Raw genomic sequence first — 18,417 nt, forward strand, 5'->3', positions numbered from 1 at the left:
GAAATTGGTGGGAATAAGAGGAGGGTGGCTGATATCATGGAAACAATTCATTCCAAATAACAAAAAGTGGTTTTAAATGACGTGACTCAATAAATTTCACTCATAACACCCAGTTGCCCCAATTTTCGTTTTCCTGTGACTTCCCTGGCATATTAATTTGACTCAATGTGATGTCTTTTAGAAATGAGTCATGGTATTTACTCCAGTTAAAAATGGAAATGCTCTTGTTGAAATGGCGAGAGAAGGCCCATAATCTCACCCCCTCAGTTGTTCTTTCCTCACCCCTTGGACAACTCTGTTTGCCTTGCAGCAAGGTTCAAAACCACTGGTTTAGGCAAACCCAAAAATACAAAAATATAAAAAATGAAATTTGAGGCAAATACCAGGATGCCTTTCTCTGCTCAAAGGAGTCTGGAGAATTTTGTTTCAAGCCTTCTTTGAGATTACTTTACCTGTCATTGCAGAGACCCTAGGTATGCTATTCATACAGTGCATATTTTACATGTTTGGGTAGCACATAATAACCCAGCTAATATTTTAAAATAATTTTCCTAGTTTGACCTTTAAATCAATCAAATAATGAAGGTAACATTAGATTCACTTCATGGGAGAGGAAATTAAGGCTTGGGGAGCTTGACTTGTAGATGAGTATGGAGTACACTAGGGATTGGAATAAATTTTCTCATTCGTATATGGTCCAGTGTCCTTTCTACCTAGCATATTGTCTCTGAGAGTAATGCTTCCTATGTTTTATGTTGGGAAAAAAGGACTCAGTGAACATTTTCAAGGAAAAGATGAATGTTTCAAGCCCTTCTTATGATTGGCCCTGGGTAAAAGGATGAAGTAGAGATGTTGATTTGTGATTGCCTTAACTCTTTGAATCTTCCACAGAACCTACTAGAGTCCCAATTAGGACAAGTATCCACCACTTAGGATTTAGTGACAAGTCTCTTTCTTAAGTTGTTTACATGTTAACAACAACAACAACAACAACAAAAATTCCTGGCTAGGTAATGTTCTAGTGGAGCAGAATGTAACACCTGGATGAATGGCGTTCTTGGAACTCCTCAAGTCAATCTGATTTTACATAACTAAAATTAACACTTATCATAGCACATTATGGTGATTAGCTAATTTGATATATAACTCCATTGAGAAATTGTCCACAATAAAGTGGAAGATTTGGACATGCTTCTAATTGCTATTGTCTTGGCAGGGGTTGTGTTTCACTACAGGGCATCAACCAGCAGGTACACTCTGAATTTTGAAACTGCTCAGAAGGCTTGCTTGGACATTGGAGCAGTCATAGCAACCCCAGAGCAGCTCTTTGCTGCCTATGAAGATGGATTTGAGCAGTGTGACGCAGGCTGGCTGTCTGATCAGACTGTTAGGTGAGAAGTCTGGGGGCCAAGGGTTTTAACTCATTAATTGACAATGAGAAGAAAGTGCCACTTACTAACCCTTTATTCTTCTCTAGGTACCCCATCCGGACTCCTCGAGAAGGCTGTTATGGAGATATGATGGGGAAGGAAGGAGTCAGGACCTATGGATTCCGTTCTCCTCAGGAAACTTATGATGTATATTGTTACGTGGATCATCTGGATGGTAAGATTTTCAAGTTTCTGTAGCTTCATTTTAACTAAAAAAATTGAGAAAAGACCAAAAGCATGTTGGAAGAGGGCAAGTCTTCAGACTTGTTTGGATTCCACACAGCAGCACTTGGTTTAAATGACTATATGATTTTGTGGTAAAATAAGATCAAATTAAAGTAAAGAAGGAAGGAGAAGTGTGTAAATGATTTTGCAGGTTCAAAATGTCTTTTGCTAATGGCAGGTTTTCTTACAGTCATGCTGCTCTTGGGCTGCTTCCAATGCACTTTTAGAGCATTAAGAATAGAAACTGTAAGGGTGGTATCTATTTTAGCGAGGACTTCAGGTAAAACTCTGTGATGGCAAACCACTGGGCATCTGAGTACTGATAAACACTCAGAGCTCAACTAAACAACTCTGTAAACTAGCCCCAGAAGGGGTTTCAGTTTCCTGCCTGTTTACTGTGTTACACTGATGTTTAGAGCAATCATTTATTCATTCAACCAATCAACGTTTTAAAATATATATATTTAAAAATACCTATTTGCTAGGTACTCAGCTGTTAGAATTGTGAAGCGATTTAAGATAAAGCCCTTGCTTGAAGATGCTTTGAGTCTGATTGATTTTGGCTCTTTTTACTTTTCCCTGAGTTAGAGGTTCTTAAAGACAAGTTTGATTGAATAGTGCTGACATTATCTAAGGGGTATCAGGCAGATTTATTATAAAAACACATGGAATAGAAGTTTTTATGACTCTGTGAATGGACTTAAAAGCACAAATAGTGCATTATGCAATACATAATAGTGGGGTTCATTTTGACATTTTCATATATGCATATAACATAGTTTTCTCCATTTTAGTCTCTAGTACTTCCTCTATCATGCACTGATAAATAAAAAATTAAAACATTTAAAAGCTCATATTGAGGTATTAAACTGAATGATAATTTCAATTTTGGCTGCATACACATAAAAAGTATGACCCCAACCATTTAAATGTGTAAAAGGGGAAGATTGGATTATATAATTTCTTGGTCCATTCCAACATTAAGATTCTGGGATTCTATTTTATATAATTTTCATTTTGGATATCTTTCTTTCTTTCTTTTTTTTTCTTTTAATTTGGAGTTTTGTTATATACTCCTGGACTAAAGCGATCCTCTTGTCTTAGCCTCCCTGAATAGCTGGGACAGGTGTCTGCCTCCATACTTGGCCTGTGATCTTATATTGTATTAATTGAGCAAATTACCACAGAGCCTGAAATCTAGAATGTAGGTAGCTTCTACTTCCTAACACTTTGAATTGATTTGAAAGGAGGACTGCTTTCAGAAACGGCACTTTAGTGTGGTTCTCCAGCACCTTAAGAATCTCACTGTCATTTAAGACTAGCAAATGTATTTTTAAAACCAAAACTTCAGGGCTGAGGATGTGGCTCAAGCGGTAGTGCGCTCGCCTGGCATGTGCAGGGCATTGGGTTCGATCCTCAGCACCACATAAAAATTAAAAAAATAATAAAATAAAGATGTTGTGTCCACCGGAAACTAAAAAAATAAATATTAATTTTTTTTTCTCTCTCTTTAAAAAAAAAAAAAAAAAGACCAAAACTTCAGATGCTAACAGCTTCCATCTTTTTGTAGAGGAAAAGAAAAACATGTGTAACATCCACGCTATAGTGAATATATGTAAAACTAGAACTTTTCTCTTCCTTTTATTTAACTAATTATAAAAATAGACTAGGAGATGGTTGGTTGGTGAATCTGGTTTTAGGGAATGAATTTGACTAATGCTCTTTCAGTAGGGTAGAAATTTATATCTCTGTTGTTTAAATTTAGAATAATATATCAGAGTGATTGTCATAAAAATATCTGGAATGCTGGTAATACTGAAACTTACCATTCCAGTATGATAAACTAAAACACAGGTAGTTTTTGAAAAAGTATATGTAAGATCTTTACCAAATATTATTAAAATGGTAAGTATTTCAGGTACAAATTCAGGACCTGATTCAAATGTGGACAAGCATCCCAAGCCGGACTGTTTGATGGAAAGACAGGTTTTTGTACCATCTGCAGGAACACCTTTCAGGCCCTTCTGTGTGTCTTTTCTTCAGTTTACCTAATGGAGCTACTAAAATCCTCCTCTCTAAGATTTTAGACTCCCCAATTATTTCAAGCTCAGAGGAGGTATCTGCAGAAATCCCAGAAATTCCAATCTCTCTGAAAGTACTGTTAGAAAGTCTTGGTGGTAAAAGTTCTGCCAGGGATCTCCCACCCACATTCCACTCACTGGAACTTCACCCTTGCCTTCTTCTCAGCGTGTCACAACCAGTGTTTAGGAATTAGGCTGTGTCATAAGGGTGGCTCTGAGGATGTGTGCAACATGTGTAATGAACAAGGATTTAGTTGTGGTCCTTCCTACCTCTGTAAGCGTAGTTGCTTCCAAGGCAAATGTTCTGTGTGGAAGCAGTTTCTGCCTCAGTGTAACCCAGCTCCATTCATAATTAAGAATAGTTAAGAATAGGGAGGACCTCAATTGAGTCCCAGCTCTGCCATTTACTACTTGTGAGATCCTGGGCTTATATCTCTAAGCTTCAGTTTCTTCTGTTAGAAGAAAACAATAGAAATACTAGCTTTTTAATTGTAGCAGGAAGGTTGAATAAGATAATGTGTTAAAAAGCTTTTATCACAGTGTATGGCATAGAGTAAGTGCTTAATAAATAATAGCTGTTATTATAGTTATGGGTATATGAGAAGTTCTTTATTTCCACTGAATTCTAAAGAAGAAAGGAGTTAAAATTGCAACTCTGTGAATTATGTTCAACATAGGAAATTTTTTTGACAATGAATATTATTGAATGTCAAAAGAATCCTGATAAACTGTGAAATTTCTTTTCCAAAGATTTCTTAAAAATAAAATTGATATTAAGTATGATAAGTGCAATATGCTACTAAAGTCTGTTGGAGTCATGATACTTGAAAGATGTAGGGAATAACTGGGAATGAGACACTTTATGAAGAAGGGTCATTTTTAATATGAAAAATAGCTTCTTGAATATTAGCTGAATAATTAAAAAGGATTGGTTTAATTAATGCTTGAACATTAATTGAATAATTAAAAATAACACTGTAGTAAAATAAAAATTTCTAAATCATTCCATCCAAATTGTATGAAATAACTTTATTCTCTAATTAGAATATCATATTCCTAATTCATATTGTTTGGGAATAACCTAGTGTCTGATTCCCTGAAGAAGGTCAGGGACACAGGAATACACCTTTGTTGCCACTGGAGGGCTTAAATAATTCTGAAAGTATTCTTTCTGTGACTTCATATGGCATTTATTCAGAGGTGTATGTGTGTGTGTCCAGCTATAATCCATAGCAAAACCATCCCTAAATAAGATAAATAAGAGGGGATTATGAGGAATACAGTATAAATATTTCACCTAAAAAATATACATTTGAACTTTAAAAAACTTCACTTCCTTTTAAACAAAATTAATAGGTTGACTATTTGATTTCTTTATGATAGCAAGTACTCATAACAACAGAGTTCCTTTTTCTTAGGCCTTTTATTGTCCCTGCAGATAAATCAGAGGGTGGCAGATGTGGTCAGACTGCCTTCTGTCATGGTTGGGCCACTGAGTTCCTTTGCAAATAAGTCCATATATGCAGTCTTGTGCCCTGACCTGACAAATGATTGATCCAAGACCTCATTCTCCCATAACTCCGGAGACCCACAGGCTGTCTTTGCATGGCCTGTATCTTCTATGTTGCCCTACCCTTTGGCTTTTACTTCATTAGATTAACCACCCTACTATTCTAATTCCTGGTTTTTATGCATGCTTTGCAGCTCCTTGACAGACCTACACTGTGGATTCTGTTTGTCTTGAAATCTGCTAGCTAAAGCCTAATCTGCTGTCACTTATTTACCCTCATTTTCCTCCTCTCCAGAATGACCCTACACACCTGCACCTGACCCTCCAGACCCCATGCTTGCTGCTCCTGCAAGTATCCTTTGTCCTCATCTTCTCAACATTCTGATCTTATCTGTACTTGAAAACTTACTTCTTCTGGGACCCCCTTTTTGGCTATTCTAGCTCACACTGAGATTTCTTTGATGTGAACTCTTACTTTATTTAGAGTTGGTTCCGTGTATTTTGTTGGTTTTCTGGTTTCTCAGAGTTCATCAGATATAAAATGTTGCTAGTTTTATTCTGTAAAACTACTATAAGCTCTTAGTAAAGACAAGGCCATAAACTTTTGTGTCTTTCTGAGACACTCTCAATGGCTTATTTTGAAACTATGACACAAAATAGTTACCAAGAAATACTTGGTGGTAATTGCAGTTTTCTTCCAACCTTCTTCTTTTTTTGGAAACTGCCTGATGCCACCACCTTTCCATTTTAATAGCATTTAAAAGAATGTTTTGCTTTGTTCACCAGATTCACTAAGAGTTAGCATTAGGGTTAGGGTTTTGCATGTGTGCTTCCATTTGTTCCAGCATCATTTCTTTAAAAATCTACTCTTTCTCCATTTAATGCTCCTAGCCTCCTGTTAAAAAGCAATTGACCATAGATATATAGCTTTGTTTCTGTACTCTCAGCTCTGTTCCATTGATCTATACGTCTACTCTTATGCCATTGTCTTTTTTCCTATTGTTTTATAGTAAAATTTGAAATTGGAAATTGTGAGAGCTTCACTCTTCTTTTCAAACCCATTTTAGCTATTCTGGGTCCATTGAGCTCTCACATGAATTTTAGAATCAGCTTGTCACTTTCTATAGAAAAGCTATCAAGGATTCTGACAGAAACAACAATGAAGTGCTAGACCAACTTGGAGTAAATTACCATCTTAACAATATGAAGTTTTCTGATCCCTGAACATGGGATCAGAAAACCCATCTTTCTGGGTTTAAAGACATTTTAAAATTTCATTCAACAATGTCTTGTAGTTTTCAGAGTATAAGTTTTACTGTTCTTTTGTTTAGTTTTAAGTATTTTATTCTTTTGGATGCAAATATAAATGGAATTTTCCTAATTTCTTTTTCTGATTATTTATTATCATAAGTATGTAGAAATGCAACTGATTTTTATATATTGGTCTTGTGTCTTACAATGTTGCTGTACTTGTCCATTCATATGAACTGCTTTTTAGTCTTCTTCATTTTATTATTGTTTTAATCAGCTATTTTTTTTTTGGCTGTTGTTACTAAAAGACTCAACAAGAAAATGTAGAGGAGAAAAAGTTTATTTGGCATCTCACAGTTTTAGGAGGCTCAGTTCAAAGACAGTATGATCCATTCCTCAGGTCTTGAGGTGAGGCAGGACATCATGGTGAAAGAGTATGGTGGAGGGAAGCAGCTCATATGATGATTAGAGGCAAAGAGAGAGAGAATTCCTTTTGCCAGATACAAATTATACCCCACAGTCATACCCCCAATGCCCTACCATCTTCAGCCACACCCCTCCTGCTTTTAGTTACCACTTAATCCCATCCAGCGATTAATTCACTAATTGGGTTAAGGCTCTCATAATCCAGTTATTTCTCCTCTAAACCTTCTTTCATTGTCTCACACATGAACTTTTGGGGGATGCCTTACACCCAAATCATAACATTTCACTCTTGGCCCCCAAAAGTTCATGACCATCTCACAAAGCTAAATACATTTAGTCCAACTCCAAGAGTCCCCAGAGTCTAAACAATTCAAGGATTGCTCAAAAGTTCAAGTTCAAAATCTCCTCTGAGACTCAGGGCAAACTTGCATCATGAGTTCCTGTAAAAATCAACAGTGATTTACAAGTTTCCAATATATAAAGTTACAGAATAAACATTTCCATTTACAAGAATAGGGGCATAGAAAGATGAGATAGGACCAATGCAAGACTGAAATCTAGCTGGACAAAACCAAACAAGTCCCATAGCTCCATGTCCAGCATCTGGGGGCACTTGGCAATGTGATATTCTGTCTAAAGGGCTTGTGTAGATCCACCCCTGTGGCCTTGTTGGTTGTAGCCCAAGTGGCCTTTCTCTTGGCTTGTCTCTGCTCAATTCCTGAGCTTTTCTAGGACAATGTCCCATGTAACTGACATTTCTTAATCTTGGGTATCTACACTGCAGCTTCGGCTTCTTCCTCAAATCTCTACACAATCACTGTCTCAGGGGGTGTCTGAAGAGACTCTGACCCTGCTGCACTTTGACTGGCCCCACACCTTCCTTTGAAATTCTGGTGGAAGCCTCCATGATTCCCCATCTCCAGCATCATTTAGTCTTGTAGAACTAGCAGCTCATGGTTGATGCCAGGGTCTGCTGCCGTCTAGAGCCCTAACCAAGCCTCCAGGGTCCCTAGGTGCAGAAGCCTCTGAGTTCCTGAGTAGCTGAGCATGTTTAAAAAACTTCCTAGGCCCCCTTGTGCAAGAAGGTTGACCCATTGGTCTCTTCTTAAGAGAAGTTTTACTTTTATTTCCTTGAGTCTGAGATGGACAGGATATTGCCAATTCCTGAGATACTCTCAAGCCATCTTTCTTATTGTCTCTGGGCAAGGCTTTTAGCATTTCTTTAGTGGCAATAATGTTTTTAACAACTTCATTAGTCCCAGTTTTACTCTCGCCCTTTAAGTTCAAGTTTTTCAAATTGTTCTGTTCTGCTTTCTGCTTCTGATTATCACAGTAACTCAGCTAAAAGCCACCAGCAATATCTGCCACTGCTTGAATGCTATGCTATCTAGACATTTCTTCCATCAGATGAAGAAGTACATCTCTTTTAAAATCAGTCTCAAAGTCATAGGACATGGACAAAGTACAGACAATTTCTCAGCTAAAAAAATACCCCAAATGGCTTCTCCTCCAAATTCCAATAGTATCCTCCTTTACTCATGAGACCTGTCTTCACTGTCCATAGTCCTATTGGCTTTGTGATCTTCTGATCTCCCTACAGAATTGGCCATTAAACTTTGCTTACAACAATCTAAAGCCCTTCTATCTTGCACTGCTAAGCATCTCAGAATTCCACTCACAAATTCCAAAAAGCTCCAAAAGCTTCTGAACTACATGGTCAGGTTAGTAACAGCCAAAACCCTAATCCTGGTACCAACTTCTGTTTTAGTCACTTTTGCCACTATGATTAAAAGACCCAACCAGAACAATTATAGAGGAGGAAATCTTTATTTGGGGGATCATGGTTTTATGTGAGGCAGGTTATATCATGGTGGAAGAGTGTGGTGGAGGGAAGCAGCTAACATGATGATCAGAAAGCAGAGGGTGGGGGGTACTTCACTGGCCAAATACAAATATATACCCTAAAGCCATACTCCCAATGCCCCACCTCCTCTGGCCACACTTCACCTGCCTTCAGTTACCACTCAGTTAATCCTATCCAATGATTAATTCACTGATTGGGTTAAGGCTCTCATAACTCAAACATTTCTCCTCCAAACCTTCTTGTATTGTCTCACACATGAGCACACCTGACATCCAAACCATTACAATAATGTTAGCAAATATAAATAAAAATGTCTTAATCTGAACCCCATGAAGCATGTGATAGTCTTTGCTTCTAAGGACCTCTGAATACAAAGAGCTTCTTTGGAAATATAGTGGCCATTTACCACAGCTATGAAAAACCCCAAGTAAATCAAAAGAGGCTGATCCTCCTGTGTTGACCTGAGGCCATACTATGCCTGTCAAATCAAATAGCACAGTCAATCTTTTACATATTTTGAAGGCTCAGAAACCCAGAAATTGTTTGGAACCTCTTTCTTACTAATTAAAATTCACTGCTCTGTCAATGGGAAACAATGGGATCAGACATCCTGAAAACCATAAAAGCATGTCTATATTTTAGTGGGATCTTCTTGTGTCTTCAAAATGATATGCATGAAATCTTATGTAATAATACATTTGGAAATATTCAGGTTTGCTTTCAAATTACTGTAATATGTTTTAGAGAATATTAACTATCATGGTAGACTAATGATAATATTCTAATTATTAACTAGAAGTTTAAAATGTCAAAACCAAATTCTATGATTTTAAACCACACTACACGTTTTACTTTAGCCAGAGAAAAGTAAGAAATTGGGAAGCTTCTAGACTCTTTATTCTCAAATTAGAAGCATTGTGAGTCTTAAGCTAACTCTAGGTTGTAAAATGGAGTGAATTTATTTTAGCAGCCCCAGTATTTTCTTGTCACTGTTAACAGAAGGTTGTATTTTGTGCAGGATGTAAGACTAAATTTTAGGGAGAATTGCCACACTTTTGAATGATCTACAAATACTGGTTCTTTAAAGATTATTTATCAGTATATGTTAGTTGTTAACCAGACATGTACAGCTGATGGATTTTGTGATTCAGAAGATAATACGGATTAGTCCATTAGTCCTTTCTGCTAAGATCTTCTATATATAGATGTTGGTAGAGAGCAAGGGCAGGCAGAGGGAGGGCAATTGAGTGAGCAAGTGGGTGCCTTTCTTTTAACAAAGTGAAAGTCAACACTTCAAGTTCAATGATGTTGAATTGTTATCACTATGACATTGGTATATTTGATATAAATGGTTTTATTATATGGGTATTTAGATGCTCATTGAATGTGATTTCTTCCAGCTCACTTATCATATCTGTAAATAAATGCATACTTTTTATTTTTACTTACATACCATTTGACTCAAATTTCGAGGAAATGTAAAACTATTCCTACCTCCTAAACTTTCATAATGAAAAAAAAAAAAGCCCAGGGCAAAGGGCATCATAATCAGTGTATAGAAATTGATGTTCACATCAAATAGTTCAGTATAGTCCAATTATAAACACAAATGAACAGAAGAAACTTGAACTTTTATGACACTACTTGGGAAATACATTCATCTAGAAAATTGTGGAACTCTCTCAGGGTTGACTACCACAGAGAGCAGCCCATTATCTGCAGCCTACTACAGAATTGCATAATTATCTGTGATCAATTTCCCTTTGGTGATTGCACACAATTGTCAGTGGGAGAGAAAGATTGTATCCCAGTTTTCCTCTAGTCTTGGACTCCCTAATAGTTTTGCTGAGTGACTCCTGAGTTTATATACTTGAGCTTTCCAACATTTTGGATTATTATTACTGTTTTGGTTTGTTTTCATCATTGTTTGCCATTTCAAAGTGTCATTTTTTAGTCACCCAAGAAGCTGCTTTTCCACATAATGATCAAAAGTGTGGAAGAAGAACAGGAATGGTCCACTTTCCAGGGAGTCTTTTATGACTAATAGTCACATTAATTTTCCTTTAATATTTCTACTGGCATTAATTCCCATGATTAAGAAGAATTAAATTTAGGAATGTTATCACTATTAAAATCTCAACCAACAATGTGTTCTAGTTTTTTTGTAGATCATCCCTGGAAAATTGATGTAACAATTAATTCAAAGCTAGATACATTTAAGTTGAAATTTTGGAAAAAAATATGACTTAACATACTGCCAATATGTTTTATCTATGAATATGCAAATTCTTCTCTATGTGAAATCCTCTGTTCTGCATTATGTACATACAAATATGAATATATACATATAAACCTCAGCAAATTCTTATAAGTTGACATTTTATCTAAACTAATGTATTACATTGTGTACATAAAAGAAATTTTGTATATTTACTCATTTTTTTTTTGCTCTCTAATTAGAGAAAATGAAAATGCTCTCATGGGTAAATTACCATGTTCCAAATCTATACTTTAGATATAAATTAGATTAAGTATCTTATCCATGTAGCTGTTTTGATGAGGCTACTTCTGCAACTTAATAGTAATTGAATTTTTGTCAGACTTTACAAAAGTCATTTGTTTTCTAAGAGGAAAAATATAAGATATCTGAAATTACATTAAACTGTTTGGTGCAAGTGTCCAGAACTGAGATAGAACACAACCTCATCCTATGCTAATTAAATAGCATTTTCTCTCAGAAGACTCTGCATCCCCCACCTAGCTGTAATGTGGTTCTGAGATAAAAGGTTGGAAGGAATTTTCATTATTCACATCAGAGGCAAAATGTTGCCTGTAAGGTAGCCTCAGGGTGGGAGCTTATGCAGCTGGGCCAATTAGGTCATGTTGAGAGAGCACAACTAAGCAAATGTCCCCAGTTGCTTTGCTTGACTTCTCATGTTTGCTGTGATCAATGGCTTTCTCTTTTGTCTCTGGTTCCTGACTTGGCTTTGCCTCTAGACTTCAGATTTTATCTTTTGACACATCCTCATATGACTGTTCCTTTCTGAAACCATGCCTGGATTTACTTTATTGTCATTAATTCAGACTTAATTTCTGTCCAGTTTCATTCCATTGTGCTGTGAGAATATCTATTTGATTTTTACGTAATTCTGAACTATGCATTGAAAAATTGAAAGTAGATCAATAAAAACTTTGAGAATGTTAACAACTTGACTGCTCTTTCCAGTGTAACAGTGTTCAATTATTTTCTGTGATATATTATTGAGGAGAAATCTGCTGCTTTTATTGTTGGTACCTTGGCTTACCTTTTGCAAAATGAGATTCTTTTTAAGACACAAGTCCTTTGTATTTGGCTTAAATTGCTGTTTTAGACTCTTGCTCAGGGTTTTCGGCTCTGCCCTATTTATTTCTTTGCTTACTTGTTGTCTTTGACACAATTTTGGGAGGCAAGTGTCTTCATGTACATTTGGCTTTGTTCTCTCCTGCTCTGATTTTGTTACCTGGTCCTTTCACTCTGCTTCTGTCTGAAGATTTACACAGAGGCTTCCAGAAACTTAATACTGAGTCATGTCTGTTGTAAATCAATTCAGAATCCTCTTGATTGTTACACAAGAGCAGTGTCTTAGAGCAAAGTTCTTCAAACTATTCAATGAAACAGATCCATGTATAGATGTCCTGGGGTTGATGTTTGGAGGTTGATACACAGAGAGGACAGAAGTTTGGACATACAACTTATCACATTCTGTATGAATTCAGGATTAACCAGTAAGAAATTAAAGACATGGAGAGAGTTCTATAGTGTAAAGACTTCACCTTAACATTAGGTTTTTTAGGTGAGCAAGTTAATGTTCATGCTAAACAATAGGATTTAGAAAGTTTAGGTAGTTAATTTTGGAACAGGGTTAAAGTAAATGTTTTTATTTTTTTCTTATTCTGAAACAAAATGACAGTTATGCCCTGTATGATGGCTGATCTGTCATTACCTTTGTAGATGAATTTTCTCATTCCTTACCTGAAAGTAAACTCAACTGATCCAATTAAATCATCCTTTTTCCATCTGAGTTACATGAAACGTAATGGTGATGTCTCTTCCAGTATATAAATATATATATATTTTAGTTGTCAATGGACCTTTATTTTATTTATTTATATGTGGTTTTGAGAATCGAACCCAGTACCTCACACATGCTAGTCAAGCTCTTTATCACTGAGTCACAACCCTAGCCCCTCTAGTACATTTTTCAAAAATTTTTATTTGCAATGTTTAAAAAATTCCTACATATAAATGAAAAGGAAAGCAAGTACTCTGATGATAACAAAATTTGATCAAAGTAATAAAATCATTCTATAGGTATCAGAGAGATAATGGAAATTGTACCCTCTAAATAAATGATTAAATTAATTAAAATTTTGCTATAAAGTCAGATTCAATAGGAATTTCTACATGAGAAGTTCCATAAGTCCCTGTATTGATTTAATAGTAAGGGAATCCTTTTTAACCAGGCTATTTCTTTCCTTCAATATCCCAAACATGTTTGCTGCTTAAAAATGGGAGTCTAATTATCATTCTGTCATTTCTCCTCATTAGCCCTTTGGTCTGGGCTTATTTGGAGAAGTTGAGGTCCCCTCACAGTGCTATTTGAAGAATGGAGTTTTACTCAGTTAATGACATTTCTTTTCCCTGCTGATCACTCTTGTTACTTAGAAGCAACAGTGGTTTTGCTTTAAAGTGCAAATGACATGAAACTAAGGCAACAATGCTGATATTTCCCTATAATAGCAAGGCCAAGTGTTCTATGTTTGGGGCAAAAGTGTTGGCATTCTGTCCTCCTGAACACTTGCATCCCTTTCAGGCCCAATATAAGTGTGACACTGAGATGAATGAACTGCTCTGGGTGATCTTGCTTCTACCTCTGCCATTTTCCATGTTTGAGCCAGGTTCGTCCATAGGAGATGGATTACCTGTACCAGGAAGAAGCCATCCAAAGCATTGCACTAGAGTTAATATTACTTAGTGTGCTATTTGGGTAGAATTGAAAAAAGAGACCTTATTTCTTAACAAGAATTTGAAATGCCATTCATTTAACAAATATTATTGAGTACGTACTCTGTGACTGGTTGTGGCTTTTATGCTTTTTAACGTTTAATAGGGAGGGATATATTGTGGGAGTAGGGAAGGGGAACTTCTTGTGGATTTTTGGATTTGAGATTGTTGTTCTTTGCTGAAGTAGATAGTTAAATATAAAAACCTATTTTAAAATCTACCACTTCTTTCAGACAGGTAAAAGAAATTTTTCTCTCTCTTCTTCCAATTACTCTTATTAGGATTTGGCCTGTTTTTCTCAGTAGCAATTTTAAATTTAGAGAAAAACTGATGTGTGTGCTTTGGCTGTTTTCCCCTTTTTTTCATAAAGTTATCACACACTCAGAGTAATGGGCCTATTCAGTTTAAACAGTTGCTTGTTATTTCTGGCTCAAGTCCAGTAAAGATTCAAATTATGAGCGCTCTTCGTATCCCTGTTGTATAATATATCACAGAATCAGAGATCAACCACAATGAGATAGAAATGGGACCTACAGCTGCTACAATAATGAACTATCTATATTTCAAATTCCTCTCTCATTTTTTTTATTCCTCTTTGTGTCTGCTATATTTGCTTAGGTGTTCTCTAATCCTACCTCTGTCTTTTGGCCACTTGTGCTCATATGCGAAAAGCATCATTTAATTTGAGTGGAATTTTTCTTGGCAAATTGTTAGACAAGTTACCCAAATAAAATTCCAACTTAACAAACTGTAAATTTTCCAGCATACTTTATTGCAACATGTTGACTGTTACTGAATAAGCCCTCTGCTAAAGAATCTGATGATAAACAAAACAAATGTCCAGGCTTTCCCTGTTATTCAATTAGCAAACATAAATGTCTCTTGAATCTAGTTAGGGCCCCTGCTGGTACTTATTAGTGCCTTTGTAAAACTTAGAAAAAAGTGCCCCTTCTGGGTAGACAGATTCTAAAAAGTATTCTGTCTGGGCAGAGAAAGTAGAAAAATAGTGTTCCTCCATAGGGGCTTGGATCCTTTTGGCTGGCTGGGTGCTAGCTGATGTCAACACCCATACACTCTTGGCCTATGCTGCTTTCTGGGCCACAGCCTGCAAAACCAACATGGAGCTTGGAACAGGAAGCGGGAAATAGTGTCCCATTGCTTCAGTCCTTTTCTGTCTTCAAACATCTGGAAGTTTTCTTATTTGGGGTTTAATGGGAGTTAACCTATTCTGATGGTAGTGGCATGTGGGAAGTGGGGTCATAGAATTACTACTTGATTTTGGTATAAACAAAGTGAAATCTCCACGTGTAGATCAATACAGCTTCCTCCTTCCAGCATAAATTGTTACAAGTACATAACAGGCTCTTTCATTGAAAAGAAAACCCATTCCCTGGAACCCAATGAACCGCTTGGAAAGATTTGTTCATTTTAAGGAATTATCAAATGACTGCTTCTATGGCCTATGGGAATACACACACACACACACACACACATACACAAACACAAACTCAGAGTCATGCACATAGAACAAAACTTTTCTGATGTGTTATTTTTATTATATATTACTAATAATTTTATCAAAATATCCCTTATATTTTCTGATTTACAGTTTCAGAAGCTGCTACCTTGCTATGAAAAGTGTCACTCCCCCCTTGTCTGTGCTTATCAAAATAGGAAAGAAATTAATAGAAAACCTAAGGATTTCCCCCCCTTCTTCTTATTCCAGGTGATGTGTTCCACATCACTGCTCCCAATAAATTCACCTTTGAGGAGGCTGAAGAAGAGTGTGAAAACCAGGACGCCAGGCTGGCGACAGTGGGGGAACTCCAGGCGGCATGGAGGAACGGCTTTGACCAGTGTGATTATGGGTGGCTGTCGGATGCCAGCGTACGCCACCCTGTGACTGTGGCCAGGGCGCAGTGTGGAGGTGGTCTACTTGGGGTGAGAACCCTGTATCGTTTTGAGAACCAGACAGGCTTCCCTCCCCCTGATAGCAGATTTGATGCCTACTGCTTTAAACGTAAGTGTTTACTATCTTTTTAAAAATTTCAGATTTAAAAAAAATACTTCAAAGGCATGCACAGACATTCAACTAGCCATTGGAATGGATTCCATATCTTGCAGTATGTGCACAGAATGGAAACAGTTCAGGGGCCTTCAGAAGCAAGCACATTGAACAGCAACAAGATGGTTAAAACAAGAGGAAGGCTGACAAATGGATTTTCAGAGGGGATGGGGAAATATTTGGTTAAGGTCTTAACTTTATATGTTATACCCAGAATCATAGAACATATTTCTGAATAATTGTTTTATATTAATTTAAGTCCTCAAATACAATTTTTTTTTGTTGATGCTATAATGTTGAGACCAACTATTACTAGGTAAATCCTTGAATTCTGTTTGTCTTATTTGATATCACTTTCTTTGAAATGGCAGAGAATTTAGATTTCAGTAATTGCAGGTGAGTAATTAGAGCTGACATGGATCATTATAATGTTCAATTCCCACTTAAAAATGAACCATACTGTCAATAAAAATATCCATGTATCTCATCTTATTTCAAGTAATGGATATGTGCCTTTTAATGATTAATTCTATACTGAATTAATTGAAGTATAGTATATCCCCTTTGTAACAAGTAAAACAAACAGGCTATCTTCGATTAGATTTACTACTTAAAATTAGTTTTATGTAATATTTTTCAACATTCATGATATGATTACGTCAAATTTTCAGACACCCTTACGTTATTTTGGCAACAATAATCACATGACATAGTATCATGATTGTAGAATGCTTTAAACAAGAAAGTAACTATAAGCTTATTGTAATATTTACTGGAGGGTCTATATTGTGCTAGCTAATCAATGAATGCCTAGAGTTTTTGGGGACCTTGTGGATGTCCAACTAAGTCATATTATATTGAAATATCATAGGTTTTTTTTTTTTTTACTAAATTGCCAATGTATCTTGTTATTGCAGTATTCAACATCAATGAGTAGAAAAAACAGTAGGGTAATTATGTAATTGGTTTCTAAACTAAATATGCAGCTGTATTCGTCAGTGCAAAGGACAGAGCTGTAATATCAAGTAGTCAACAGAATAGGTGTTAGTTCAATGGAAAGGTTTCATTCCACATACTTCTTTCTGTCTCCCAGCAAGATGCCTCTGCTTGCACTTCTTCCCCCGGACTCAACTTTCTGAGTGTTAAAGCCATGTGTTGTGTGTTAGCTTGATACAAGCTGGCTAGTTCACAAAAGGCCATTGAAAATATGAGCTTTTGTATTCAGACCCTGAAACAACAGAAAAGGTCTTTCCTAATCATTTGCAGAAAAACAACAACAATTAACAAAAACCTTATTATAAAAGTAGGTATATATACATTTCTTGAAGTTGTAGTCGTACTACACTGATTTCCAGATAACTTAGGCTCTAATATCAGCTTCGTATGAAGTAACTGATGTGATGAAGGAACAAGGTCAGATTATGTGTAGGAGGGAAGGGAAAGGCTAACATAAGGGAGGAGCAGATCATCCAGACGGCCTTATCCAGTTGACTTTTTCTGTGCTTTATAAAACTGGCACTAGAAAACTTTTTTTTTTATTTTTTTTAAATTTTTTATTGTTGGTTGTTCAAAACAGTACATATTTCTTGATATATCATATTTCACACTTTGATTCAAGTGGGTTATGAACTCCCATTTTTACCCCATATACAGATTGCAGAATCACATCAGTTACATATCCATTGATTTACATATTGCCATACTAGTGTCTGTTGTGTTCTGCTGCCTTTCCTATCCTCTACTATACCCCCTCCCCTCCCCTCCCCTCCCCTCTTCTAGAAAACTTTTAAATAACATGTTTTCTTCCCCAGGGTAAAACTAAAATCAAAATCTGTCTGTCACCACAAACACTAGCAAGGAATTCATCCTCCTGAGTTTTAAATTATTTATTTAAATGAAAAATTCACATGAGTGTATAAAATAAATAATGAGATATTTAGATTTAAATAGATTAATCACCTACTAAAAATCTACATACAATAGGAAATATGTTTGAAGGTTTAGTTCTATGATTTTCTAATTCATTTAAATGTATATAACTTATAAATAGAATGGGTTCATAACTGGGTTCTTTTCTCCCTAGACTGGAGTCCAGATCCTTGTTTATTTCCTCCTTGCCAAAGACCTAAGCACATTCAGATTTCATTCAGCATGTAAGAGGTTAAGAAAGTTCAGTTATAACAGAAAATCCTTCCTTAAGCTACACACAGTATCCATAGCTTCTTCAAACTTCTAACACATTATTTAAGGACATTATATATTTTTAAAGACTTTGAGAAACATTCTCAAGTTGATCAATGTCCCTTTTTCCCACATAGTCCAGTAGTGACTAAATTATGTAGGGGAACATTTGCAGGAGTCATGGACTAGCTATAGTCCTAATAATGATTTCCAGTGATGTATGGCTGGCTGGTTAAGTAGTAGAATTTTCTATATGCCCATAGTTTTCTCATTTGCTTTTATCAAACATGGAAATTGTTTTTTTAAACCATGTGAGTAAACATCCTAAATCTTATTTTAC

General features: G+C 36.1%; 1 protein-coding gene across 4 annotated transcripts in view; it reads left to right on the plus strand.

Annotated features, from left to right (window-relative positions):
• The window catches only part of Vcan (versican), a 102,415-nt gene that overhangs the window by 21,229 nt on the left and 62,769 nt on the right, over positions 1-18,417 (plus strand). For all 4 annotated transcript variants that reach the window (XM_058574466.1, XM_046428184.2, XM_046428178.2 and 1 more), the window contains exons 4-6: positions 1,217-1,391; positions 1,478-1,605; positions 15,558-15,851. In XM_058574466.1, the coding sequence (XP_058430449.1) occupies positions 1,217-1,391; positions 1,478-1,605; positions 15,558-15,851 (597 nt within the window). The remainder of the gene's footprint in view (positions 1-1,216; positions 1,392-1,477; positions 1,606-15,557; positions 15,852-18,417) is intronic.

The sequence above is a fragment of the Marmota monax genome, unplaced genomic scaffold (genome assembly GCF_021218885.2).
Source record: "Marmota monax isolate L192 unplaced genomic scaffold, Marmota_monax_Labrador192_F-V1.1 WCK01_AAM20220418_F8-fsc00018, whole genome shotgun sequence".
Taxonomy (NCBI): domain Eukaryota; kingdom Metazoa; phylum Chordata; class Mammalia; order Rodentia; family Sciuridae; genus Marmota; species Marmota monax.